This window comes from Vidua macroura, chromosome 26 (assembly GCF_024509145.1).
Source record: "Vidua macroura isolate BioBank_ID:100142 chromosome 26, ASM2450914v1, whole genome shotgun sequence".
Lineage (NCBI taxonomy): Eukaryota > Metazoa > Chordata > Aves > Passeriformes > Viduidae > Vidua > Vidua macroura.
The window spans coordinates 2241530-2262780 of record NC_071596.1 but is presented as its reverse complement, the minus strand read 5'-3'; the positions used below and the strand labels follow the sequence as shown (position 1 = coordinate 2262780).

At 55.5% G+C, this 21251-nt stretch overlaps 2 protein-coding genes across 3 annotated transcripts; both read left to right on the top strand.

Moving 5' to 3' along the window:
- Nucleotides 1–558: 558 nt before the first annotated feature.
- Nucleotides 559–13918, top strand: MOB3A (MOB kinase activator 3A). Of its 2 annotated transcripts, none has more exons than XM_053999722.1 (4): nt 559–658; nt 10652–11194; nt 12793–12995; nt 13830–13918. In XM_053999722.1, the coding sequence occupies exons 2-4, from the start codon at nt 10777–10779 to the stop codon at nt 13857–13859; spliced, it is 651 nt and encodes a 216-aa protein (XP_053855697.1). In that variant the 5' UTR covers nt 559–658; nt 10652–10776; the 3' UTR covers nt 13860–13918. The 2 variants fall into 2 exon arrangements, with proteins under 2 accessions (XP_053855697.1, XP_053855698.1); XM_053999723.1 differs by lacking the exon at nt 559–658 and adding an exon at nt 6392–6481.
- A 289-nt stretch (nt 13919–14207) lies between these two features.
- On the top strand, nt 14208–15038 carry LOC128819503 (uncharacterized). Its single transcript, XM_053999724.1, is given in 3 exon segments — nt 14208–14447; nt 14450–14702; nt 14705–15038. Coding segments are annotated over 3 exon segments (630 nt in total). The 5' UTR covers nt 14208–14216; the 3' UTR covers nt 14851–15038.
- Nucleotides 15039–21251: the final 6213 nt, after the last annotated feature.

Below are 21251 nucleotides of genomic sequence, written 5' to 3'. Positions count from 1 at the left end.
GAAAAGAAAAAAAATTAATACAAGTACAAAAATAAATACAAAGAATTATGTATTAATAATAGAATTAAAGAAAATAGAATTAAAAAAAATAAACAATAAACCAGAAAAACATAAGAAAATTGAAAACAAAAGCAAATAGAAAATAGAATAAAAATAAAATAGAAAATAAAATAAAAGAGAAAATTAAAAGAAGACTAAATAGAAAATAAAATAAAGATATAATAGAAAATAAAATAGAAAACAAAATAAAGTAGAAAATAAAATTAAAATAGAAAATGAAAGAAAATATAATAAAAGAAAATAAAGTAAAATAAAAGGAATTCAGATAAGTAGAATAAAATATTGAAATAGAATAAAAGAACATAGAGTAAAATAAACTAGAATAAAATTTTTACAATTTTACCATAAAACACGAACTGTCCCCCCACCAACCTTTCCCCCTCCCCTTCCCCCGGCCCGTCCCTCCCGTGGGCGGGGCCGGCGCAGGCGGGGGCGGCCCCTTTAAGAGGAAGTAGCGCCGGCCGCGAGCGGCGCGCGGGAGGGCGCGGGAGCGGCGGGAGCGCGGCGGCCGCGCGGGGCGTGCTGCGGCCCGCGGTGAGGGAGTGCTGCGGCCCGGGGAGCTGTGCGCGTCCGCCGGCGAGGGACCGCGGCCCGGCAGGTGCGGGGACTCGGGGCTGTGAGGGGCTCGGGGCGGTGTAAGGGGACAGGAGAGGCTGTGAGGGAGGAGGGCCCTGCGGGACGGGCTCGGAGGGGCCTCCAGGGAAAAGGGGCCTGGAGGGGGCCGCGTGTCCCCAGCCCTGCCCACGTGTTCCCGCAGCCCCGGTGGCCGCGTTCCCCCTCGGGGCCGGGCCGGGCTCTCCCCGGCCTTGGCGGGACGGGACGGGACCTGTTGAGCCGCGGCCAGCGCATCCCCGCTCCGGGCGTTGTTTGTGCTTGCCTGGGCGGGGGGCGATGGCGGCCGCGGCCCAGCCCGAGCCCCTCAGGAGGGCCCGGAGCCCCCCGGGGCGGGGATCGGGGCACGGATCAGGGCTCGGATCTGCCTGTGCTGGCCCGGCACCGAGGAGAAACCCCTTGGATGGGACATCCCCGAGCAGAGCCCTGGCTGCTGGGCACAGCCCCCTCCCTTCAGAGGGGTCGACCTGCTGCAGGATTTATGAGCAACCGAAAAATTCATAATGAGGAAAAAAAAAAATACCGCAGAGAGTAAGGGGGTTGATGGCACAATTGTGGAGTTATAGCTTTCAACTTCCCTATTTTATCCCACCTTCTCGACTTTCTCCAGCCCAGCTGCTATAGGTAAAGGCATAGCCCTGAAGTTCCAACCTTTCAGTCTCTAAACTGGTCGGGGAATGGGGAATTTTCCATTTTTTTTTTCAGGTCATGGCGAGCCACAGCTCAGCTGTCAAGAGGGAGAACGTGTCAGGAGAACTTGAAAGCAAACTCTTGCTCTGCTTCTGTCTCTTGCTGTGGGCTCAGGAATTCTGATCTTACAGAGCTGCCTCTGCTCTGATCTGTGCATAGTGAGCTCAGCTCCTTCAAAGAAACCTGTGTGAGAAGGACAGGCAAAAGGAAAGGGCAGGAAGTCCTCTGGAGGGAAAGGACAGAGGATCTGGAGTTGTCCAGTGTCCAGCATAGATGTTTGGGAAAAGCTTTTCTGTCAGTGCTAGTGAAAGGCAGGATTCCCTCCTCTTAGAGCTTGGAGCTGCAGAGGGGCTACAGCCACTCTGGATTTCTGTCCCTTTGTTAAAAGCCCCTTTCCGGTCTGGAAATCTTCTGCCAAGTTGCAGGCAGGGAGGGATTTTGCTGGGAGATGTGAAACTTCCCCAGCCACCTGTTTATCACAGTCCCCAGGGCTTTGCCCTTGCACTCTGCTTCCTTTTCCAACTTCAGGCTCACTTCCAGCTCCCTGTTTGTCTATCGCTGTTCCCTGGACTGTGTATCCCATGTTTTAGGTTCACTTTCTGTCTTGGTCACTTCCTGTGAGGTGAATCTGGGGTGAGCTTGTGACTTTTCAAAATTCCCAGAAAGAGGGAGAGCAGCATTGGGAATTCTTTCCAATGGTGGCAAAACCTGGAGCTGTTGTTTTACAGTGAGGTGCTGAGCAGGGAGCTGGTTCCCTGTGCCTGGCTCACCTTGCAGCTCCTGGGATGCTCTGTTGCTCTGTCACCTCTGCCATCATCAGACATGGAAATGGACTCTCCCCTGTGCTTGGCCAAGGTTTGGGGAGCTCGGAGTAGACTCAGCACCCCGAGCAAAGTTGTCCTGCTTCACTTCAGCTGCCTCTGGAGCTGTTTGCCAGCTGCTTCCTTGTCCACATCTAACATGGTCCTTCTGCTGATGGGGTGAAAAGTACCCTCCACACTGGAATGGGGTGATTTAGTCCCATTTTGGAGGTTGGGCTGTCCAGATCTGTGCTGTGCTTGGTCACTCTTGCTCCTCTGTGAGGGCCAGGGATCTCCATGGCCACTCTAATGAAAAAGAAAATGTCCCATGTGAGTATTGAAAGTATCTGGGGTCAGAGCACGGAGATTGCAAAACCTTTCCCATCCTGCCCGCAGGTCTGGGAAGGGAATTGCTTTCAATTTCTGAGTTTTAATTTCCAGTAAGACAGGGAAGTATTTTCTGGTTCTTGACCCATAAATGCTGCTGTAAGTGGATGCAGAACCAGCTTTACTGGAGGTTTATCAGCTTATCTTTAGGAATATGTAATACCCAGCTAATGCTGTCAATAAAGAGTGCACCGTAGGCTGCACCTTTATCCTCCTTTTTCCAGATGCCCCTGGGAGGCAGAGTTATCCTGAGGCCTGGTTTGGTCTGCTGCCTGCTTCCCCCTGGACCTGGTGGTGTGGTAGAGGTGCTGCTCTGCTCCTGGTGCAGCTGGGTGGGTTTTTGCTCTGGGTACATAAAGCAGAAGGGCAGGCAGAGGAAGGGATGGAGGCAGCAAAGGCCAGAAAAAAAAGCCCCAGCAAAACAGCAACTTTTGCAAGTGGGCAAAGCCAGAACAAAACAATCCATCACACTCTGACAGCTCTGACTTCCTCCAGAAAACCTGGCTGAGGTCCCAAAGGGCTGGTGCTGGTGTTGGATCAGTGTGAGTGAGACGAGGCCACCGTGGTGATGCTGCCAGACACTCCCATGTGTGACCCTGTGCTGATTCCAGGGAACTCGTGGAGCTGGTGGAGGTGAGCTGGAGCCACCCAGGCTGAGGTTGCAGCAGGAGCTGAGCTGGTCCCATGGCTGCACTGAAAGCCCCGGTATTTTCTGCAGGCCTCTCTTGAGGCTGTTGTCTGGCTGCCTTTGCTTCCTTCTCTATTTCCTCTGGCTGTGTGATGTGGTTGGTGTTGAAGTGGTCTCCAGCTCCACATCCATGGGCTCCTTCTGTGCCTGGAGCTGTGCTAAGGGATTGAGTTATTCCTGTATCCCCTGCCAGGGCAGGAGAGGCCTCGTGGGCCTCTGCTGTCAGCAAGAAACAATTCTGCCATTCATCCCAACGTGTGACATTAACATAGGGAAAAGGGATGTTTGTCCCTGGGATTATCCATGCTCTGGGAAAGGCTGGTTGTGTGGCCAGCTCGTGCTCCAGCTCAGCCCTGGGGTGTGATCCCACACTTCCTGGGATCCCAGCCCACTGTGAGAATGGTGCCATAGTCGTTTTATCATCCTAATGCAAATTTCATGCTCCAAATTGATGTTAGCTTTGACTTGGGTGGGGGCAGATCCCAAAATTAGAGGAAATGGAACTGCTGTGGGCCCAGAAATATCCCTGTCCAGTGAGGACAGTACAGAGCCTGCACAAGCAGGGAGAGATGAGCAGCTCAGCTGGGACTTAATAAACACCACCCTGCCCTTCCAGCCCTGTAGTGGGGACAAGCAAGAAGCCTTCCCGAAGGACCAGGCTGCTCTGGGGCCTGGAAAAGTGGGAGCTGCTCCTACTTGGCCATCACTGGCCGTGCTCTTCCCTGGAAGTACTTGTGTGTGCAGTTAACCTGCGTGCTGGAGTCGTGACCCAGCTTGTCAGCTTAGCACAGCCCTGCAAAGCCCACAGCGGATTAGCTCTGCCTCCACACGCAGCCCATCCCGGCTGGATCCATGGAGACCTTCCAGCAGCAGGCTCTGACATTGCAATGGGTGCAGATGTCACGTAAGAGGCAGCAGGGCTGGCCCTGAGTCAGTAACACCCCGGGCTCCGTGGGGCTCCCTGCAGTCACTGCTGCTCCACGGGAACAGTTGGAGATTGCAGCATCTGCTGCCTGACCTTTCCCTCTGGGAGGGAAGCAGGAGAAGACCTTTTACAGAATTTACTTTCTCATGTGGCTTTTGTCCCTCTGTGGCTGTGGGGAGGAAGGCCAGGGGGACAAACCACGCTGGAAATTTGGGTTTCTTGCCTTCCCTCTCCCTTGCCAGACTGGGTTTTCCAGCCTCCCCAGCACTCGCTGTGCTCCCTCAGCATCCCTGTGCAGTGTGAGCAGTGTCACCCATAACATCCCTCCTGTCACTGCCCTGGGTCTGAATGTCAATCCTGAGTTTGAAGCCAAGCAATAAACTCCCTTTTCATCCATCTGCCTGGGAGGGATGCTGGTGTCTCATTGCTGGCTGACCTGGGCTCTCTGCTCCAAGCAGCAGCACTCCCACCTGCAGCTCTTGTTGGGCTCTACCAGAGCTCCCCTCACCTTTGGTGGGTCCTCTGCTTTCCCAGATACTGCTTAATTTAACAGAGCTTTTCCCTTTATTCCATAAACTAACTCAGCTTTAGGATTGTCTGGAATGCTTGGCCTTGCAGGGGCGAAGGAGATGCCAGTTAAAGCCCAGAATAACTATTTTTGGTCTTTTCTTATGATTTTTATTTTCTCATGCATATAGCCTTGTCCTGCTCCTAAACCAACCTCTTCCCCTAAGCCACCCTCTTTCCAGTCAGGCCCTGGAGACGTGGGAAGTCCCAGGAGAATTGTACCGTTTCTTACTTGGGAATTTCCAAATTGTGCAGCAGATTGGAATTGCAGGGCCTGGGGGTGGCTGGCAACAGCAGGCAGGACCTTCTTAAAGCTGACTCTGGTGAAAGACAAAAGGCTCTTTGTTTGCCCAAACCTTGGGAATTCAGCATTTCCAGCGTGCCCCAGTTCAGATTTGGTTGTGAAGGCTGCTGCTAAAGCACTTTCTAAAATAAAAATGTGGATGTTGTCCTGCAGAGCAGCAGAATGAAGTGGGGTTGGGGTTGGAGGTGCAGCGGGGCCGGGTCGAGCTGCTCCTTCTCCAGAAACTTCTGAGCAGCTTCAGCTGCCGGGGCTGAGCGCGGGGGACGGACGGGGAAGGCAATGCCGAAGGGAACGGCCGTGGCTCAGCTCTCCAGCTGCAACATGGAGTGATCCTGCGGGAGGAAAGACAGAGCTTGCAGAGGGGAAGGATTAGCTTTTGGGAAAACATTGGCAGCTCCCTGGGCCGGGAGGCTGGAGGCAGTGCCAGACAGGAAGCGGCTGACGTGGAAGTGCCGGCTGGCCGGGATTATGAATGGCCAGGGTGCCTTCCAGCCACCCTCCTCGCCCTGCCCTGCCTGAGGTAAGCACGGGGCAGACCTTCGCTCCTCATATCACACATCCATTCGAAAGAGCAGCTGGAAGTCTTGTCCCAGGAAGACAAGCCCTCGTTTGTTGCCAGACTGTCTCTGGAGGCGCAGAAACTGGCTGCCATTAGTGCAGCGCGGCTGCCAGGATTGTTCTGCTCCCTGCTCTCTGTAGTAAAATCTCTTCTTTGATCGGAGAAAACCAGGATCATCCTGTCTCAAGATACTGAGCTAGTGCAGAGTGGCCATGGGAAGGGATTTGTGAAAGGAGGGGGGTGGAATTGTGGAAAAAATGTGCGTGTGTCTTGGCTGTTTTGTGCAAGTTGCCTGTTTGAAGCTACTTTTCTTCTCTTCCTCTCTCTGTAAATTCAGGTTTTTACTTGAAATGCTCAGTTCATCCAAAATACCTTTATCAGGGCTGCTTTATCAGTCAGGGGGGTTTTGTGTCCTGTGTTGGGAACTCTGGCCTGGCATTAAGGGCCCTGGGAATGGCTCAGGGGGAAGCAGGATCGAGGCTCCCCTCTTCTGGGGAGCTCTGGGGACACGGTGGCTGTCACAGGCTCCCCACCCAAGGGTTACAAGCAGCTGGACTCGGTGGCATTCGAGGACAGCAGCCTGGCTTCCCGGATAGGAAACTGGACAAATCCCTGATTTGAAGAGCTGCACTGCTCCTGGGCTGTGCTGAAGGGCTGTTCTACCAGAGGCAGCAGGATGTGGCCGGCCTGGCTCTGGGGTCACGGAGGAGGGAGGTGGCCTCGTGTCTGACCCCTCCCCAGCTGCGGAGCCGCCCATGAAACAAACGGCGAGGTTTTTTCCCCTCTTTTGAAAAAGGAAGCTTGGCCTCGGCGCCTGCCGGCGCTGACAGAGGGTGCAGAGCAGGGCTGAGCCCTCTGCAGGAGTGACCTGCTGAGGCCAGGAACACAGGTAGGAGCTTGCTGACTGCTGCCTTGTTGGTTTTCCCTGGCTGTTGTTAAACCCCTGTGCAGTGTTGGCAGCAGAGGGGAGCATGGAGTGCTGCTGGAGCTGGCACTGATGGTGCAGTCATGGGACTCCTGGAGTCCTTTTTGGGCCATTCTGCCTCTGTAGGGAGGGCAGGATCTGTCGGGAACTCTGCTGGCTCCTGGAGAGCCTCGGGATGGCTCAGCAGGGTGCAAGGGGAGGCAGTTTCCTGGTGTTTTGGAGGACGTGACTCTTCCCTTTTCCAGACTGAGCTGCTTTTACAAGTGACCAAGAGTTGGGAAGCAGCCCTCTGGGCTTCCTTCCTCTGCCCAGAGCCCGGGGTTAGAGCAAGGCAGCGCCTCATGATCCGCCATTCCTGGCGAGGGAAGAGGAACGGCAGGACCATGCCAACAGTCCTGGCAGCAAAACCAGCACAGGACTGGAGCTGCACAAGCAGAGAGTCAGAGAAAAGGAGCTTTTGGGATGGGAGGGGAAGGGAGGGCCAGGCCTTGAGACCCCTGGGCAGGCAAGTCCAGCATAGTAGGGAGCTGCTCCTCCCATGTCCTTGGGATAAGCTGGAGGTGTGTTTGTGCCCTGGACAGCCCACGGGGGTCATGGGCCCTGTGATCCCGAGCGCTGGCCAAGGTCCTCTCGGAGCACCGGTGACGTCTGCTGTGATCTTGGCTGACTGAAAGGAGGAGGCAATAAAATGTACTGAGGTTTGTTTATTGGGGGGGAGTGGTTTTTCCCCTCACCTTTAAAGCTTGCAGATACCATCCAGGTGCTTTGCATGTCCCATTTCCCAATTGTCTCTAACCTTTCCTTTCCCTTGTGTGCGGGGGTGGTGTCAGCTGTGACTCCTGCCTGTGGAAGTAGGTGTTGTACAGATGATATCATCTCCGAGCAATGTCAGGGATGCTTTGGTCTCTGTGCCTCTTTATTTTTTTCCTAGAGCTAAATGTTTCTTTTAGCTCGTTGCAGTCAGAGACCGTAATTAAATAGGCTGCATCTGCTTGATGTCTCAGCTACTCATTTTGCTAATGCTTCACACAGATGCTGAATCGTCTGAGAGACAATTGCTCTGTGTTGAGCTCCCCAGTTCTCAGGGAGGATGTCTTCATAGGATCAGGAATTTGTTTGTAGGACGAGTACTGCCTCGACACCAAGTGAACTGCTCTGTACAGAGACCCTGACAAATGTGAGGGCTGGGCAACCCCCAGCCATGTGACAAGTGACAAGTGTCAGATCCTGCCCTGGGATGGGGCTGCCCTGGAGGCAGGGACAGACTGGGAATGAGAGGCTGGAGAGCAGCGCCGTGGGAAGGGACCTGGGGGTCCTGGTCAGTGGCAAGTTGGATCTGAGTCACCGCTGTGTCCTGGCAGCCCAAAGGGCCACCCTGTCCTGGGGGCACCAGGCCCAGGGAGGGATTGTCCCACTCTGCTCTGCACTGGGGCAGCCTCACCTCCAGTGCTGGGGGCACTTTGGGCACCACAAGGTCAGAAGGACCCAAAGCTGTTGGAGAGTGTCCCAAGGAGGGACACGGAGCTGGGGAAGGGGCTGAGGAGCGGCTGAGGGCACTTGGCTCGTTCAGCTGCAGCACAGGAGACTGAGGGGAGGCTCCTCGGGGGCTGCAGCTCCTCCCGAGGGGAGGCAGAGGGGCAGGGGCTGAGCTCTGCTCTGGGCCAGGGACAGGAGGCCAGGAAGGGCTGGAGCTGTGCCAGGGCTTGGCATGGAGCTCAGGGAAAGGTTCTTCCCCCCGAGGCTGCTGGCACTGCCCAGGCTCCCCAGGGAATGGTCCCGGCCCCGAGGCTGCCAGAGCTCCAGGAGCGTTTGGCCAGCGCTCTCAGGGATGCTCAGGGTGGGCTTGGTGGGGTGGCTGGGCAGGGACAGGGCTGGGCTGATGGTCCTTGTGGGTCCCTTCCAGCTCTGGATATTCTGGGATTCTATGAAAAGTCTCTCCATCCCGCTCAGATGAGGAAAATGGTTGGTGTTTGTTTCTTGATGTGTGGTGCCAAAGCCAGGGGATGTTTGGTTTTACCCTTGGGTTTTACTCCATCCACATCCATGCCAGGCCCTGCAGTGCAGATCCTCCAGAAAAGCAGGAATGGAGTCACGCTGCTGGGGGTGCTCCAGGGAGCCCCGTGGAGGGTGGTGCTGCTGCTGCTTTGTGGTTTCTTGTGTGAGAGGATGTGTTTTCCTCCATCTCCAGTGCAGGGAATTCATCACAAGTGCTTCCCTGGACTTTCTGCTGGAAGTAGCAGCAGCCTCAGCACCTGCTGCCCACATTTCTGGTTCCGTGGGGCCCGTGCCTCGGTTCCAGGGTGGGCGCAGTCCCTGGAGCTTCCGGCTCTGCCACAGGATGTGGCCAGGCTGTGACACAGCTCCTGCTAACCAGCACTGCTCAGCTGTCTCTCCACACCCTTCACTTCTTCCTCTGCCACGTCTGGGGCGGGATCACGCTCCAAAGGACACATCTGCCAAGGGTTTGTGCTGGGTTTGCCTCCCCTGAGGTGGCTCACGGGTCACAGCAGCTGTTTAGCAGCAGGAAGGCCAGGTTGGATGGGGCTTTGAGCAACCTCGTCTAGTGGAAGGTGTACCTGCACACCAAAGGTGTCCCTGCCCATGTCAGGGAGTTGCAGCTGGATGGTCTTTAAGGTTCCTTCCAACCTAAACCATTCCATGATGACATATCTGCTCTGGATTCACCTCTCAGCCCATGGTGGATCTCTCTGAACCACATTAAAATGCTTTTAGGGTTTCTCCCAACACATCGTAGCCCATGTTGGGGTTTGGATCTCTCAGCTCCTGCATGGAAGAGGTTACTGAGCCCATTCCCGCAGGAAATGTTGAGCCTGTTCTTAGTGAGGTGAACTGGAGTGGTTTGGGGTTTCTTCCTCACTGTAATTAAATAAGGAAACAAGAGGCCTTGGCTTTAAAGCTTTTTAATCTTTCTTCAGAGAAGAACTGCTGATTAGCACTGCAGCATCTGTTAGAGACGGGCTCGATTGCAGCCGTGGTAGTCATGACCTTGAGTTTGGGATGTGCTTGCCAGCATTTGAGGACACTATTTACCTATTGGAACAACACCGAGGCCTCATGTAAATCTAAGTAGATTCTGCTTGGAGAAAGGGTTTTTTTTTGCTTGCTTGTTTATGAAATTATGGAAACTTATTTATAATATTTAAGGCATGAGCTTAATTTCTATTACTTTATTAATTTCTCTGACCAGCACGTGTAAAATAATATTTTTGGTACACAAAGCTTTCTGCCTTAAGCTTTCATCAAAGAGCAGCCTGGCACAAATTCTGTGAGGGGCTGGATGTGGGAACAAAGGAGGTATAATTAGCTACAGATAAACAGAGCTGTGTTTCTCGTCAGCATCCCTTCAGATCTCAACTTGTGTCTCACCCTTGGAGCTGATTATTTTCTACAGTCTGGAAGAGGAAGATGAGCTTCCCCTCATCTTCCAGTTTTCAACTTGTAAACGCAGCTAAACTGAAATGGGAAATATGTTTATGGTCTGTGTGCACCTGCAGAAGAGGTTGTGGCTGCTCTCAGGACTGGTGTTATTTCAGGGTATTTGCTTTCTGGGTGCCTGAGCTGTGACTTCTTCTTCTCATTGCCCTCCACCTCTTGGTTCCTGTCTCTCACTTTCGGTGGCTGGCTTGGTGGGGGCTGTCTGGCAGCAGCTCTGAGCTGTCTTGTGGGCTGGCATGACCTGGCCTGGCCTTGTTTCCAAAGGGGGGATGCAGAGGTGAATATGGGATCTGGGTGAAAGCCAGCTGGTTTTACCCTTTGTCAGTGAGTGTGAGCCAAGCAGGAGGTGGCATTTCTGCAGGCTTGGGGTCTCATGGTGTGGCACTGTCGGGGTGAGTGGCAGTCCTCTCCCATGGCTATGAGGCCTGTTCCCTCATTCCCACATGGAACAGGTCAGGAGGTGACTGTTCAGCCCAGGTCACCCCTCCAGCCTCCCCTCCCCTCTGCTCCAGCCGGGGAAGGGAAGGGGGAGGAAGGAAAGCTGCTGTGAGCTCCCCCCCTTCTCAGATGTGGGGCGAGGGCCCAGATGGCATCCCAGATCTCTTCCTATGGGATTGAGACGAGGTTTCCTGTTGAGAAAGCTGCTCCTAATCTCTGCCCTTCTGTGCTGTGTTGCAGATCAGGACCAGATGAGCAGAGGGAGGTTTCTGTGAAGATCAGAGTCGCCCCAGCCTTGCCCTGGGAAGTGGCCGTGCCTCCGGCTGTCACCGCTGCGGGCCTGGAAGACACCCAAGAGAAGGAAAATGTCCCACGCTTTGAAGCAAGTGTTCAATAAAGACAAAACCTTCCGGCCCAAGCGCAAGTTCGAGCCGGGCACTCAGCGGTTTGAGCTGCACAAGAAGGCCCAGGCCTCGCTCAACGCCGGCCTGGACTTGAAGGTGGCCGTGCAGCTGCCGCCGGGCGAGGAGCAGAACGACTGGGTGGCCGTGCACGTCGTGGACTTCTTCAACCGCATCAACCTCATCTACGGCACCATCAGTGACTATTGCACGGAGCAGTCCTGCCCCGTCATGTCGGGGGGCCCCAAGTACGAGTACCGGTGGCAGGACGAGCACAAGTACCGCAAACCCACGGCCCTGTCCGCGCCCCAGTACATGAACCTGCTCATGGACTGGATCGAGGTGCAGATCAACAACGAGGACATCTTCCCCACCAACGTCGGTGAGTTTGGGTCCCAGCTGGGGCTGGAGGGAGGGAGGGGGTGTGGAGCCTTCTCGTGAAGCCCCTGTTGCTGTCCCAGGAGATGCTGCAGCACAGCTGACCCCTGTGGCAGGGCAGTGAGCTCTTTGCAGCTCTTCTGCAGTGCTGGAATACCCAGAGCTGTACCAGATCCCACTGGGAGTCATGGATACCTCAGGGCAGTGAAACAGTAGGCTGCTCTTAGAGCAGTTGGTCTCTGAGGTGGCTCGGGAGTGGCTCATGCTGGATGCAGGATGGCTCTCTGGGAGCTGATGGCCAGCCCAGGTCTGAGGCATAGCTCTGTGTCACCTGGTGACAGTGTCACGTGCCATAATCACCCCCTCTGTTATTAGAGGCCACACTGGCTGCCTCAGCCCCTCCTGAGGGGTGGGATGCTGGCACAGGCCTGGAGGGAAGGGCCATGTTTCATCTACTGCCAGGACCATGGAAACAGGAGTCTGGCCTAAGATACCTCAATCTCCATATCCAAGCCCAGCTTTGGGACAGAGATTGTTGGGTTTTACTTTGTGATGAAGATGGAAGAATTTAGTCTCTAAGTTATCAGCTGAGCCTATGCAGAGCTTCCATCTCCTGGGATGGAGGAGATGAGGTGCAGCAGAGCTCCCTCCCTCCCTCCTGCTCTGGTGTTCATCCCTTTGGAGCTCTGATGGGATGCAGTTGGTTCCTATTTGGGGCACATCTGCCACTTGAGCATCCACAGGGATCCTCCACTGTGCCAAAAAGCTGCTTAAACCTGGTGTGGAGTGGGCAGAGAGGGGAGGGGGTCCATAAACAGCCAGTTTGAGACAGCTGCAGCTCCAAACCCTCCCCAGCCATCCTGCTCGTGCTGCACAGGCTCTGCTGCAGCTCTCTGGGGACCTCACTGGGGGTGTTGGTTCTGTTCTGGGGTGCAGGACGAGCTTCCGACAGCACGAGGGTTGTGGTTTGGGGTTTTTTAGGTGTTACTGTCTTCAGCTCAGCTTTTACCAGGTCCTTCAATTCTGACTGAAATGCTGCAGCTCTGGCAGAGCAAGGAAAGGGTTTAACTCGTCCTTGTTCCTCCAGAAACAGTGTGAACTTTACACCCTGATATCCCATGGAGGTGGCTGCATGGCCAGACTGCTCTGCTGCAGGGGCACAGCCAAACAGTCCTGGAGCCTTCAAAGAGGACCTTAACAGCTTTAATTTTTAACCAAGGAGCTAAAGATGTACCAAAACAAGGGATAACTGTAGGGAGTTAACAGCACCAGCCCTTTCCTTTGAGAAGTTGCTTGGTTGTATCTGGTGTTTTGCACTGTTTATATAAATAAATCAAACAGGAGTAGAAGAAAACTCTTGTCAGACTGAAACAACTGCTGGGAATGTGGGCTCTGCTTTCAGTCACAGCAGTGCATCACTCTGTCACTTAAAAAATCTGTGCTTTGAAAAATGTGATCCAAAGGAAAGGAAAAAGGAGAGGGGAGCTGGAAATTACCAGGGACAGAACTTTTGCCTCAAGCTGTCCATTTTGCCAATTTAGCCCTAAGCAACGAGCTTTAGCTTGACCGAAGGTTTTTCATGGCCACTCTTCCCCTCCCAAGGTACTCCCTTCCCCAAGAACTTCCTCCCAGTGGTGAAGAAGATTCTCTCCAGGCTCTTCCGGGTGTTTGTCCATGTCTACATCCACCACTTCGACAGGATCACCCAGATGGGCTCGGAGGCCCACGTGAACACCTGCTACAAGCACTTTTACTACTTTGTGAAAGAGTTCAATCTCATAGACACCAAGGAGCTGGAGCCCCTGGTGAGTGTCTGGTGGGGCTCTCAGGGTCTGGGGCCAGCACAGGGCTGGGGGAGTCACAGAGGGCTCTGGAACCTTCTCAGGAGGCCCCACTTCCAATCCTAGGGTCAGTTTTGGCCTCTCACTCCAACAAAGACATTGGGGGGCTGGAGCATGTCCAGAGATGGGAACAGGGGAAGGGTCTGGAGCACCAGGAGCAGCTGAGGGAGCCTGGGAGGGCTCAGCCTGGAGAAAAGGAGGCTCGGGGGGACCTTGTGGCCCTGCACAACTCCTGACAGGAGGGGCTCAATCTTGTCCCAGGTAACAAGTGACAGGAGGGAGCAGTCTCAATCTCTGCCAGTGGAGGTTTAGATTGGATTTAAGGGAAAATTTCTTCACTGAAGGGGTGGGACTGAAGCATTGGAAAGGTCTGCCCAGGGCAGTGTTGGAGTCACCATTCTTAGAAGTGCTCAAAAAACATGTGGCTGTGACACTTGGGGACATGGTTTAGTGGTGACACAGCAGTGGTGGGGTAATAGTTGGAGTTGATGATCTTGGGAGTCTTTCCAACCCTTAAGTATTTAATGATTCTCTTCTAAAGCTGGTTGCCCAAATTCAGGACCAGTTGGCCTTGCAGTGTAACTGTCAGGAACCTGGGAGTCAGGATGTGACTGGGATGTGCTGGGAATGGGAATGGTGGGGGGAACACAACCATGCTCAAACTGGAGCTGTGGGCAGCAGGGTCACCCCGTGCCTAGGAATGGTATTGACAGCTAAAGACAGGGTTTTTTATCTACACCCTCACCTGGGAGCCTAGATCTCCTTCACGGTCCCTTGTCTTCTCTGTCCCTTTGGCAGAAGGAAATGACCTCCCGGATGTGCCACTGAGCTCAGACCTTCCTGCTCCCACCTCGGCACCTCTTCCGAGGACTCCGAGCCCCAATCCCGTATTGGAGACGTGATTCAAGGGGAGAACAGAGATGTTTCGTTTAAGAAATTATATATTTTTAATGAGTTTCAATGTAAAACTGTGATACTGCAGGGATATTTTTTTAAAGATGCTCTAGATTAACTAATTTTTTATAGTAATTTCTATAAAAAAGAAAGAAAATATTTTGTGGGCCGCTTGATGGGAATGTTGGCTCTCGGAGTGGGGAAGAGCTGCCTGAGCTGCCTCCTCCATGTGCCCCGAGTGAGCTGAGCCAGACACTTCACACAGAGCTGTGTCGTGGGGCTGGTGCTGCCATGGAAGCGGTACCTCCCTCGGGATACACATTTCCCACCCCTGAAGGCAGGGTACAGGACTGGTGTACACGGATCCCCAGGTGTGGATCCCCCAGCACCTCTTCCACTGGCTGTGAGTCCGGGTTTGGGGCAGAGCTGCTCTGTGCCCACCTGTCCCCAAGGCCTGGCTCTCGTGCTCTCCCTCTGAGTGAGCTGGGACGGGCTTCATCCCATGGCTGCCACAGTTGGGGCCGGTGCTGTTGGAGTGGAAATCTGCCCTTGTGTGTCAGCCCAGCCCTGAGCTGAGCTCTGCACACTCAGACCGGCTGTGGCTCTGCACTGTCCCCATGGGGACACAGATCCACACTGGCAGCTCCTCATGGGAGCCACCAGAGGGAAGGTGCTGGGACAGGCAGCAGGAATTCTCCTCTGTCCCCTCCCTCCCTGCCCCTCGTGGTACGCTGACCCTGCTGGGACCATCCCGCTTCCTGCTGGGGTACGGAGCCTTCTCCCTGTTCCCAGCATCACCACCCCGCCCAGCTGTGCACATCTGGGACCAAAATCTCTGCTGTGCAGCCAGAGCCCCCCAGCCTCGCCCGCTGCTTGCACGAGGAGAGCTTGGCAGTGCCCCCTGGTAGGTAGTGGGTCTACCTAGGATTTGGGGACCAGTAAGTGACCAAACTGCACCACTAACCATTTCTTCCTTACAAAGCATTCCCGTGCCCTGGAATCTCTGTACATACGTGACTCTCTCATTTCTCATCCTGCCGTTAGGACACTCGTACAAATACCACTCGTTCTCTGAAATGGAACCAATAAATTATGTTGTATTTACACAGCACACGCCGCCGCCGAGCGTCTCGTGACTGCACGTTCGTCAGAACCTTCCCATCAGCAAAACAAACACAGGGTGTTTGGGCTCCTTGGGGATTGTGCTGGGGAGCTGGGAGCTCGTGGGTGTGTGCTCCTGGCACAGCTCCTGGGGGCTTGGTTGGGTTCCTCCTGCTCTCCACGTGCCAGGTCCAGGCTGCTCCCAGCTCTGCGCTGGGTCCCAAGGCCATGGGGCCTGACCAGCAGCCTGGGGTTATCCTGACTTGTGTCTGCAGTGTCTCTGTACCCAAGGGTTGAGCTGTTCTCCCAGCTCTGAAATGCAGGTGGAAGTGGGCAGGGGAGGGGAATTCCAGCTCACCAACTTGCCAAGAGGCTCCTCTACCATGGGAAGGAGCCAGGGGTGCAGTCATTGAGACTGGTGGACTAAATTGGGGAAAACTCTGCATTTGGGGGATGCACATTGTTTTCCTGGCCAGGAGGGGAGTGAGAGGCTCCCCAGCTGTAGCTCCTCCTGTTCCCTGCCTGCAGCACTGGCTCTTGCCCATTCCCCTGCCCAGTGGAAGTGCTGGGACCACCCTCCAGCCCCTCTCCCACTGTTTTGTGGGTGCAGCTCAGCTGGAGAACATGCTGTTCCTTGGTGTGGAATATCTCTTTGGCCAGCCTGGCTCAGCTGCCCCAGCCCTGCTTCCCCCAGTTGTTGTGCCTCTCCTTGCTGGCAGAGCACGGGACACAGAAAGTCCTTGGCTTAGGGTAAGCACTGCTCAGCACCACCAAAACATCGGTGTGTTATCAGCATTATTCTCATCCCAGATCCCAAACACGGCCCTGTACCGGCTACTGGGGAGAGAGCTGGCTCTGTCCCAGCTGAAACCAGGACACCTGCAAGGCCCCACGTGCTGAGCTGTGGTGGGGCTGCAGGTGGGTGGTGAGTGGTGCTGGGTCAGCCCTCGAAGCCAGGGCAGCTCCTCTTGCTGTTCCTCAGCCTCCCTTTTCACACCCATCTGGAGTGCTGTGGGTGCTGAGTCCGGGCATGTGTGGCACCCAACCAGCTGTGACCCACGGGGCTGCAGGGACCTGCATTCCTCAGCCCCCCTTCCTTTTTGGGGGAGAGACCCTTCCATGAGAGACCAGCTCAGCCAAGAGAGGAGGAGGAAAAGCACCTTTGTAGGAGATGTGGCAGGGCTGGAGGTGGCTGAGCCCAGCCCCACACCCGGCAGTGCAGGATGTTGCCCAGACAGGTCTGTGGAGCCACAGCTCAGCCTTGCTCTGCCTCTGCCCCGGCAGCCCCAGCCCCACTTTCATCTCCCCAGGCTTTCATCTCGTGTTTACTTGCTCCTGAGCTGCAGCTGCGAGTGCTGCAGGGAGCAGGCAGCTGTGAGCCCCTGGGGCTGAGCCCCCAGGGCTGAGTTCCCAGTGCTGAGCCCTCCAGGCTGAGCACCCCAAACAGTGCTGAGCCCCCAGGACTGAGCCTACCCAAACTGAGCCCCCTGAGCTGAGCCCCCCGAGCTGAGCCCTGCCTGGCAAAGGGATTTAGCCTAGACCAGGACCTCTCAGTACTTTCACTGCTCATCCCCCTGGCACTGGTTGGGTGCAGAGGCATCACAAAGGCTGTGCTGAGAATCCAGGGAACAGCTTTGCAGATCTGCACTGCAGGGCCTGGGCTGAGCAGGTACTGTGCCCAGGGCTCCAGCAGCCTCCCCCCTGCGGGGCTGATCCCTTCCCAAAAAGCACAGATGGCATCTGCCCCGGAGCTGGAGCGGGCGCGGGCTGGCGGCACAGAGGGGGCTGCGGCTGCCGTATGTTCCGAGAGAAATGCTCCTTTCCTGTGGTTCAGAGCAGGGTCTCCTGCTGCTCCCAGGAAGCCGTGGCTCGTCCTGATCCTCCCCTGCTGGGCTTCTCCATCCCCTGAACCCTGAGGAGCTCAGGAGCTTCAGAGCCTCAGTTCTGCCATGAATCTGGATTTAGGATTCTGCCAACAACATCAGTTTGTCACAGATGAGTGATTTAGGGTCACTCAAAGAGTCACTGTCAACGCTGTTAACAAAAGTTATTTTAATATGAATCTGTGAAAGTGGGATTTAACAGAGTACAATGATGAGGTTCCCTTTGGTACTTCCTACATGGATGTAAAAGACTAAGGAAAATCAAGCTGGAATTGAGCTGGAATGTTTTACACTGAGACTGAAGATATAAAAGGGTAAAAGAGACCCTTCTGTTGAGTACAAGGTTCAGACAAGCCCCCCCCCGCTTCCTAAACTCCTGATGGACCTTAGGTACAGCCCAGGTCCAGTCTTAGTCTCAGATTTGGACAGTGGTTCACATATGAAGGAATTAAATACACGTATTTCATTGATGTTAATTCAGGGTGTTGTCAGGAACTCACCAAGAAGCTGTTCCAAGTAGGGGTCTCTCAGTCTCATCCCAAACCCTGAGGCGTGTCCCACCTCCAGAGCAGATCACAGATGTGCAGCCCAGCTGCAGATTAGGGAGAACTCAAACTGGACTCATCCAAAAATCTGTTGTTGGCGGAAAGGTCTCTGTTCCTTGAGGCACAGGTCAGGAGATGTCCCTGCTCCAGGACAGCATGGCACAGTCACACTGCCAGGCAGGGAGAGCTCAAGGCACCCACTGGTGCCTTGCTGGAGGGTGATGGAATGAAGCAGTTGGCTCACAGGGAAAAGTGCAGGGGGCTCCTTGTACCCACAACTTTCATTGTTCCTTGATAAATAAGTCTTGGAAAAGCCACCTGCTCTCCATGTGTTAATCCCACAATCGGTTCTGAGCTCACAAGCCTTGATGCAGAGGGGCACTCTGCTCCTTCATGGGTTTCCTGCACTTCTTGGCCTGGCTCTGGCCTTTTCCTCCTCTGGATCCCAGACCAGACCATTGCTGGGTTGGTGGAAGGGTCGAGCACATCTGTCACAAGTCCCATCAGGTTTTGCTTAAAGTGGGAAGCTGGGAAGTGGGGGCAGCCTTTGCATAGCCCCTTGGAAAGCAGCCAAGGGGGAGCAGGGGCTGGGGGTCTCCTATGGCACCTGTGGCTGCGTGTCTGTGGGGTCTGTGCCAGAGCCACGTCCTGCTGGGTGAGGACAGGGATGTCCCCACCTGCCACCACCTCCCTGGGCAGCAGCTCCTGCTCAGAGCGTTGCTGGGGCTGTGCTGTGACAGAAGAATGTCCTTGCCCTGCCCTGCCCTGCCCCTCCAGCCCTCTCTGGGCACGGCCAGAGACAGCAGGGGGACCCTTCCAGAGGGGCCATGGGCCCATGGACCGTGTTCCCATCCCCAGGAGGTGCTGCCTCATTCCATGCACTTTTGAGCTGGGGAAACAGGAGCACAGGTGGCACAGGACATGTCCCCGCACAGCTCTGCTGTCATACTCAGCCCCCAGACCCTGGGAGTGCCTCCGTCCCTCATCCCTGCACAGGCAGTGGACGCTTTCCAAGCTCTGAAATGTGCTTTTTGTTTGTTCTGTGTTCCCTGGACAGCTGATGCCTCTGGAGCCAGATTCCCCAGGGTCCCTGGCAGCCCCCCAGCCCTGATCCGTGCCCGCCTCCTCCTGGGCAGGGCTCTGGGTTTGCTCCGCTCCAGTTTTGGGCTCCATGGAGGAGGTGACAGCCGTTCCTGGGACAAGGGAACAGTCACCAGCACGGCACATGCTCCCTCTCCCTTGTATGGCACAGGCCAGGCCAGGAGCCAGCAGCTCCAGGAACATGGGCAGGACCTGGAATGCTTCTGGGAAAATGCTGGAGTGGGGAGGACATGTCCCATCCCGCGGGTGACACCGATACCGAGGCCACCTGCTGCTCCGGCCCTCCTCACCCGCTGCCTCACCAGGAGAAGGGGCCCCAGGATCATTTTTGGTCCTGGTGAACAAAATCCCTGCTAACCCCAGAGGCTGCCGGGACTGACATCCTCCAGCACCACGGGGTGTACAGGCCCTGCTGTGGTTTCGGTGCCCTTTCCAAGGGAGCAAGGGGAATTTTTTGATGGTTTGGGAGTTTTTCTGCTCCTTCTAAGAAAATGTGCAATATGCCAGCCTGCGCCTCTTCCTGCCACGTCCCTGGGCTTCCCCAGAGTGACCCAGCTGCAGGGGGTCAGGGCTGCTGCTGCAGATTTCCCCCTTTCCAGGGAATTGGGAGGATAGAGGAGGGTGAAAAGAGCCTGGGGTGTTTAAAGTCCTCCTGGAAATGCTTCTCCCATTTGCTGCTGTCACAATGCTGTCACACTGTGGCACAGTGTGAGCCCTGTCCCTGCCCTTCTCCCAGACACCCCAAAACCACAGCTCCTGCAGCTCCTGCCCCTTGTTATGGGGGCTGCAGAGATTTCCCTCCTGGAGGAACTTGTTCCATCTTTCCTGTAGATCCCTGGGCCAAGCCCCATCCCAATCCTTGTCCATGACCATGTCCATGTCCTTGTCCCCTGGGTTTTGGCTGGTGTGGGGTGTCAGGACCAGGACTGGGCGATGGGGGAGGGAGGATGCTTCCCACTGAACTGACACCTCCCTTGAAGGACTTTTTGGGGGTGAAACCACCCCAAGGTGTGCTTGTACCCTCCCTCCCTGCAGCTTCCATGTTGGGTTCCAGCTACTCTCTCCCCTTATGGCACCTCTTCCAGCTGGGGAAACTGAGGAACGACACCACCATCCCCCTCCGTGTGACCCCTCTTGCTCTGCCTGTCCCCCTGCTGTCCCTGGGACACACTGGGCAGCTCTGCTGGGGGGTTCCTGGGCAAGGGGGTAAAGCAGGAGCTGGGGAAGCCAAGCAAGGTTCACCCCAGCCCAGGGTTCACCCCAGCCCAGCAGATGGGGACTGAGGGATCAGGGCCGTGTCCCTGGGAGAGCCCCACAGTGGCAGGGTGGGGACTTGGGGTGCACTGGAGGCCTGGCAGGAGCTGCCAGAACTCTCCCAGTGGCTTCAAGGTGAGGAGGAAATCGAGGATCCACCAGCACAGGAACCAGCTGGGCATTGAGCCCGTGTGCACCCTGGGCATGGGGAGGAGGGGTGTCCCCTGTGTCCCTCCTGTTCCCCGTCCCTCCCATCCCTCCTGTCCCACCCCAGCGCCTGGAGTGTCAAACCTCCGGGTTTCTGCCCAGCAGGAAATTCCAGGGTTTTTGCAGGATTTTTTCATTTGACACAGAGCCAGGGTTCCAAATCCTCCTGCTTCCAGGGGCGGGAAGCTGGGCCCTCCTTGGGCCGGGGAAGTAACACACGGAAAAAAAAAGTTTATTTATTTTCCCTTCCAAAGCAGAGCAGTGAGGTGGGAGGGGAAGCCCTGGACAGCCCCGAGCAGCCGCCTGCCCACACTGAGGCACATCCAGGGGTTGTGGGCAGCCACGAGTGGCTCAGGGCACAGAGGGGTGACAGGGTGGCCACGATGCCTCCGGCCCCTGACGCTCCCTCTGCTCCCTGGCCAACAATAGCTGCCTTCCGGCACAGCCCCGCTCACTTTCCTGTTTTCCCTCGGCCGGTCTTGGAGTGTGGGGCTCCAACAGCTCCTGGAGACCCCACAAGATTGTGGGTCCTGCTGGAACGCAGAGGTGTGGGGACAGGCGACACCCTGGGGACACAGCAGGGGGCTCACCATCGGTGGATCCTGGGGGGAACTGGGACATGGGGAATTCGCTGCTGCCAGCCCCATGTTTGCACCCCTGGGACGCTGGATGTGATCAGGAGCAGAGAGGGGGCTCAAATGTATCGAATTTCGTGTTTCCCTGAAAAAACATTAGGAAGCCCTGAGTTGTGGTCTGTGAGCTGCCAGCACTGGCCCTTTCCACTGTCCACGGGCACGTGTGTCCCCACAGCAGGAGCCACCAGTGCAGGGACCTGGGGGCCAGGCTGGCCCCAGGGGGAGGATTTTGGCTGGACCTTGTGCCCAGCAGGAGAGGGGGAGAGGGACAGCCCTGGTCCTGTGGGGGAAACACGGGTGGTACACTGGGATGAACACATGTGCAGGCACAAAACAACACATGACCACGTGTATGTGTGTGTGTGTGTTCATGCAAACACCCCCTGGGCCCGTGCTCTGCACACACGTGTGTGGTTTTGTGCACATTCCCTGGCAGCCACTTCCACGGGGACCAGCATGGGGAAGGGAAGCCTTGGGAAGAGGAGCCTGTCCCGGTGTCCCTGTGCCACACGCAGCTGGAGACCTCCCCTTGAGTGTGCACTGAGTGTGTGTGACCAGCACAGGGGGCAAACACGCCAAGGGCCACACGGGAGCAGGGGT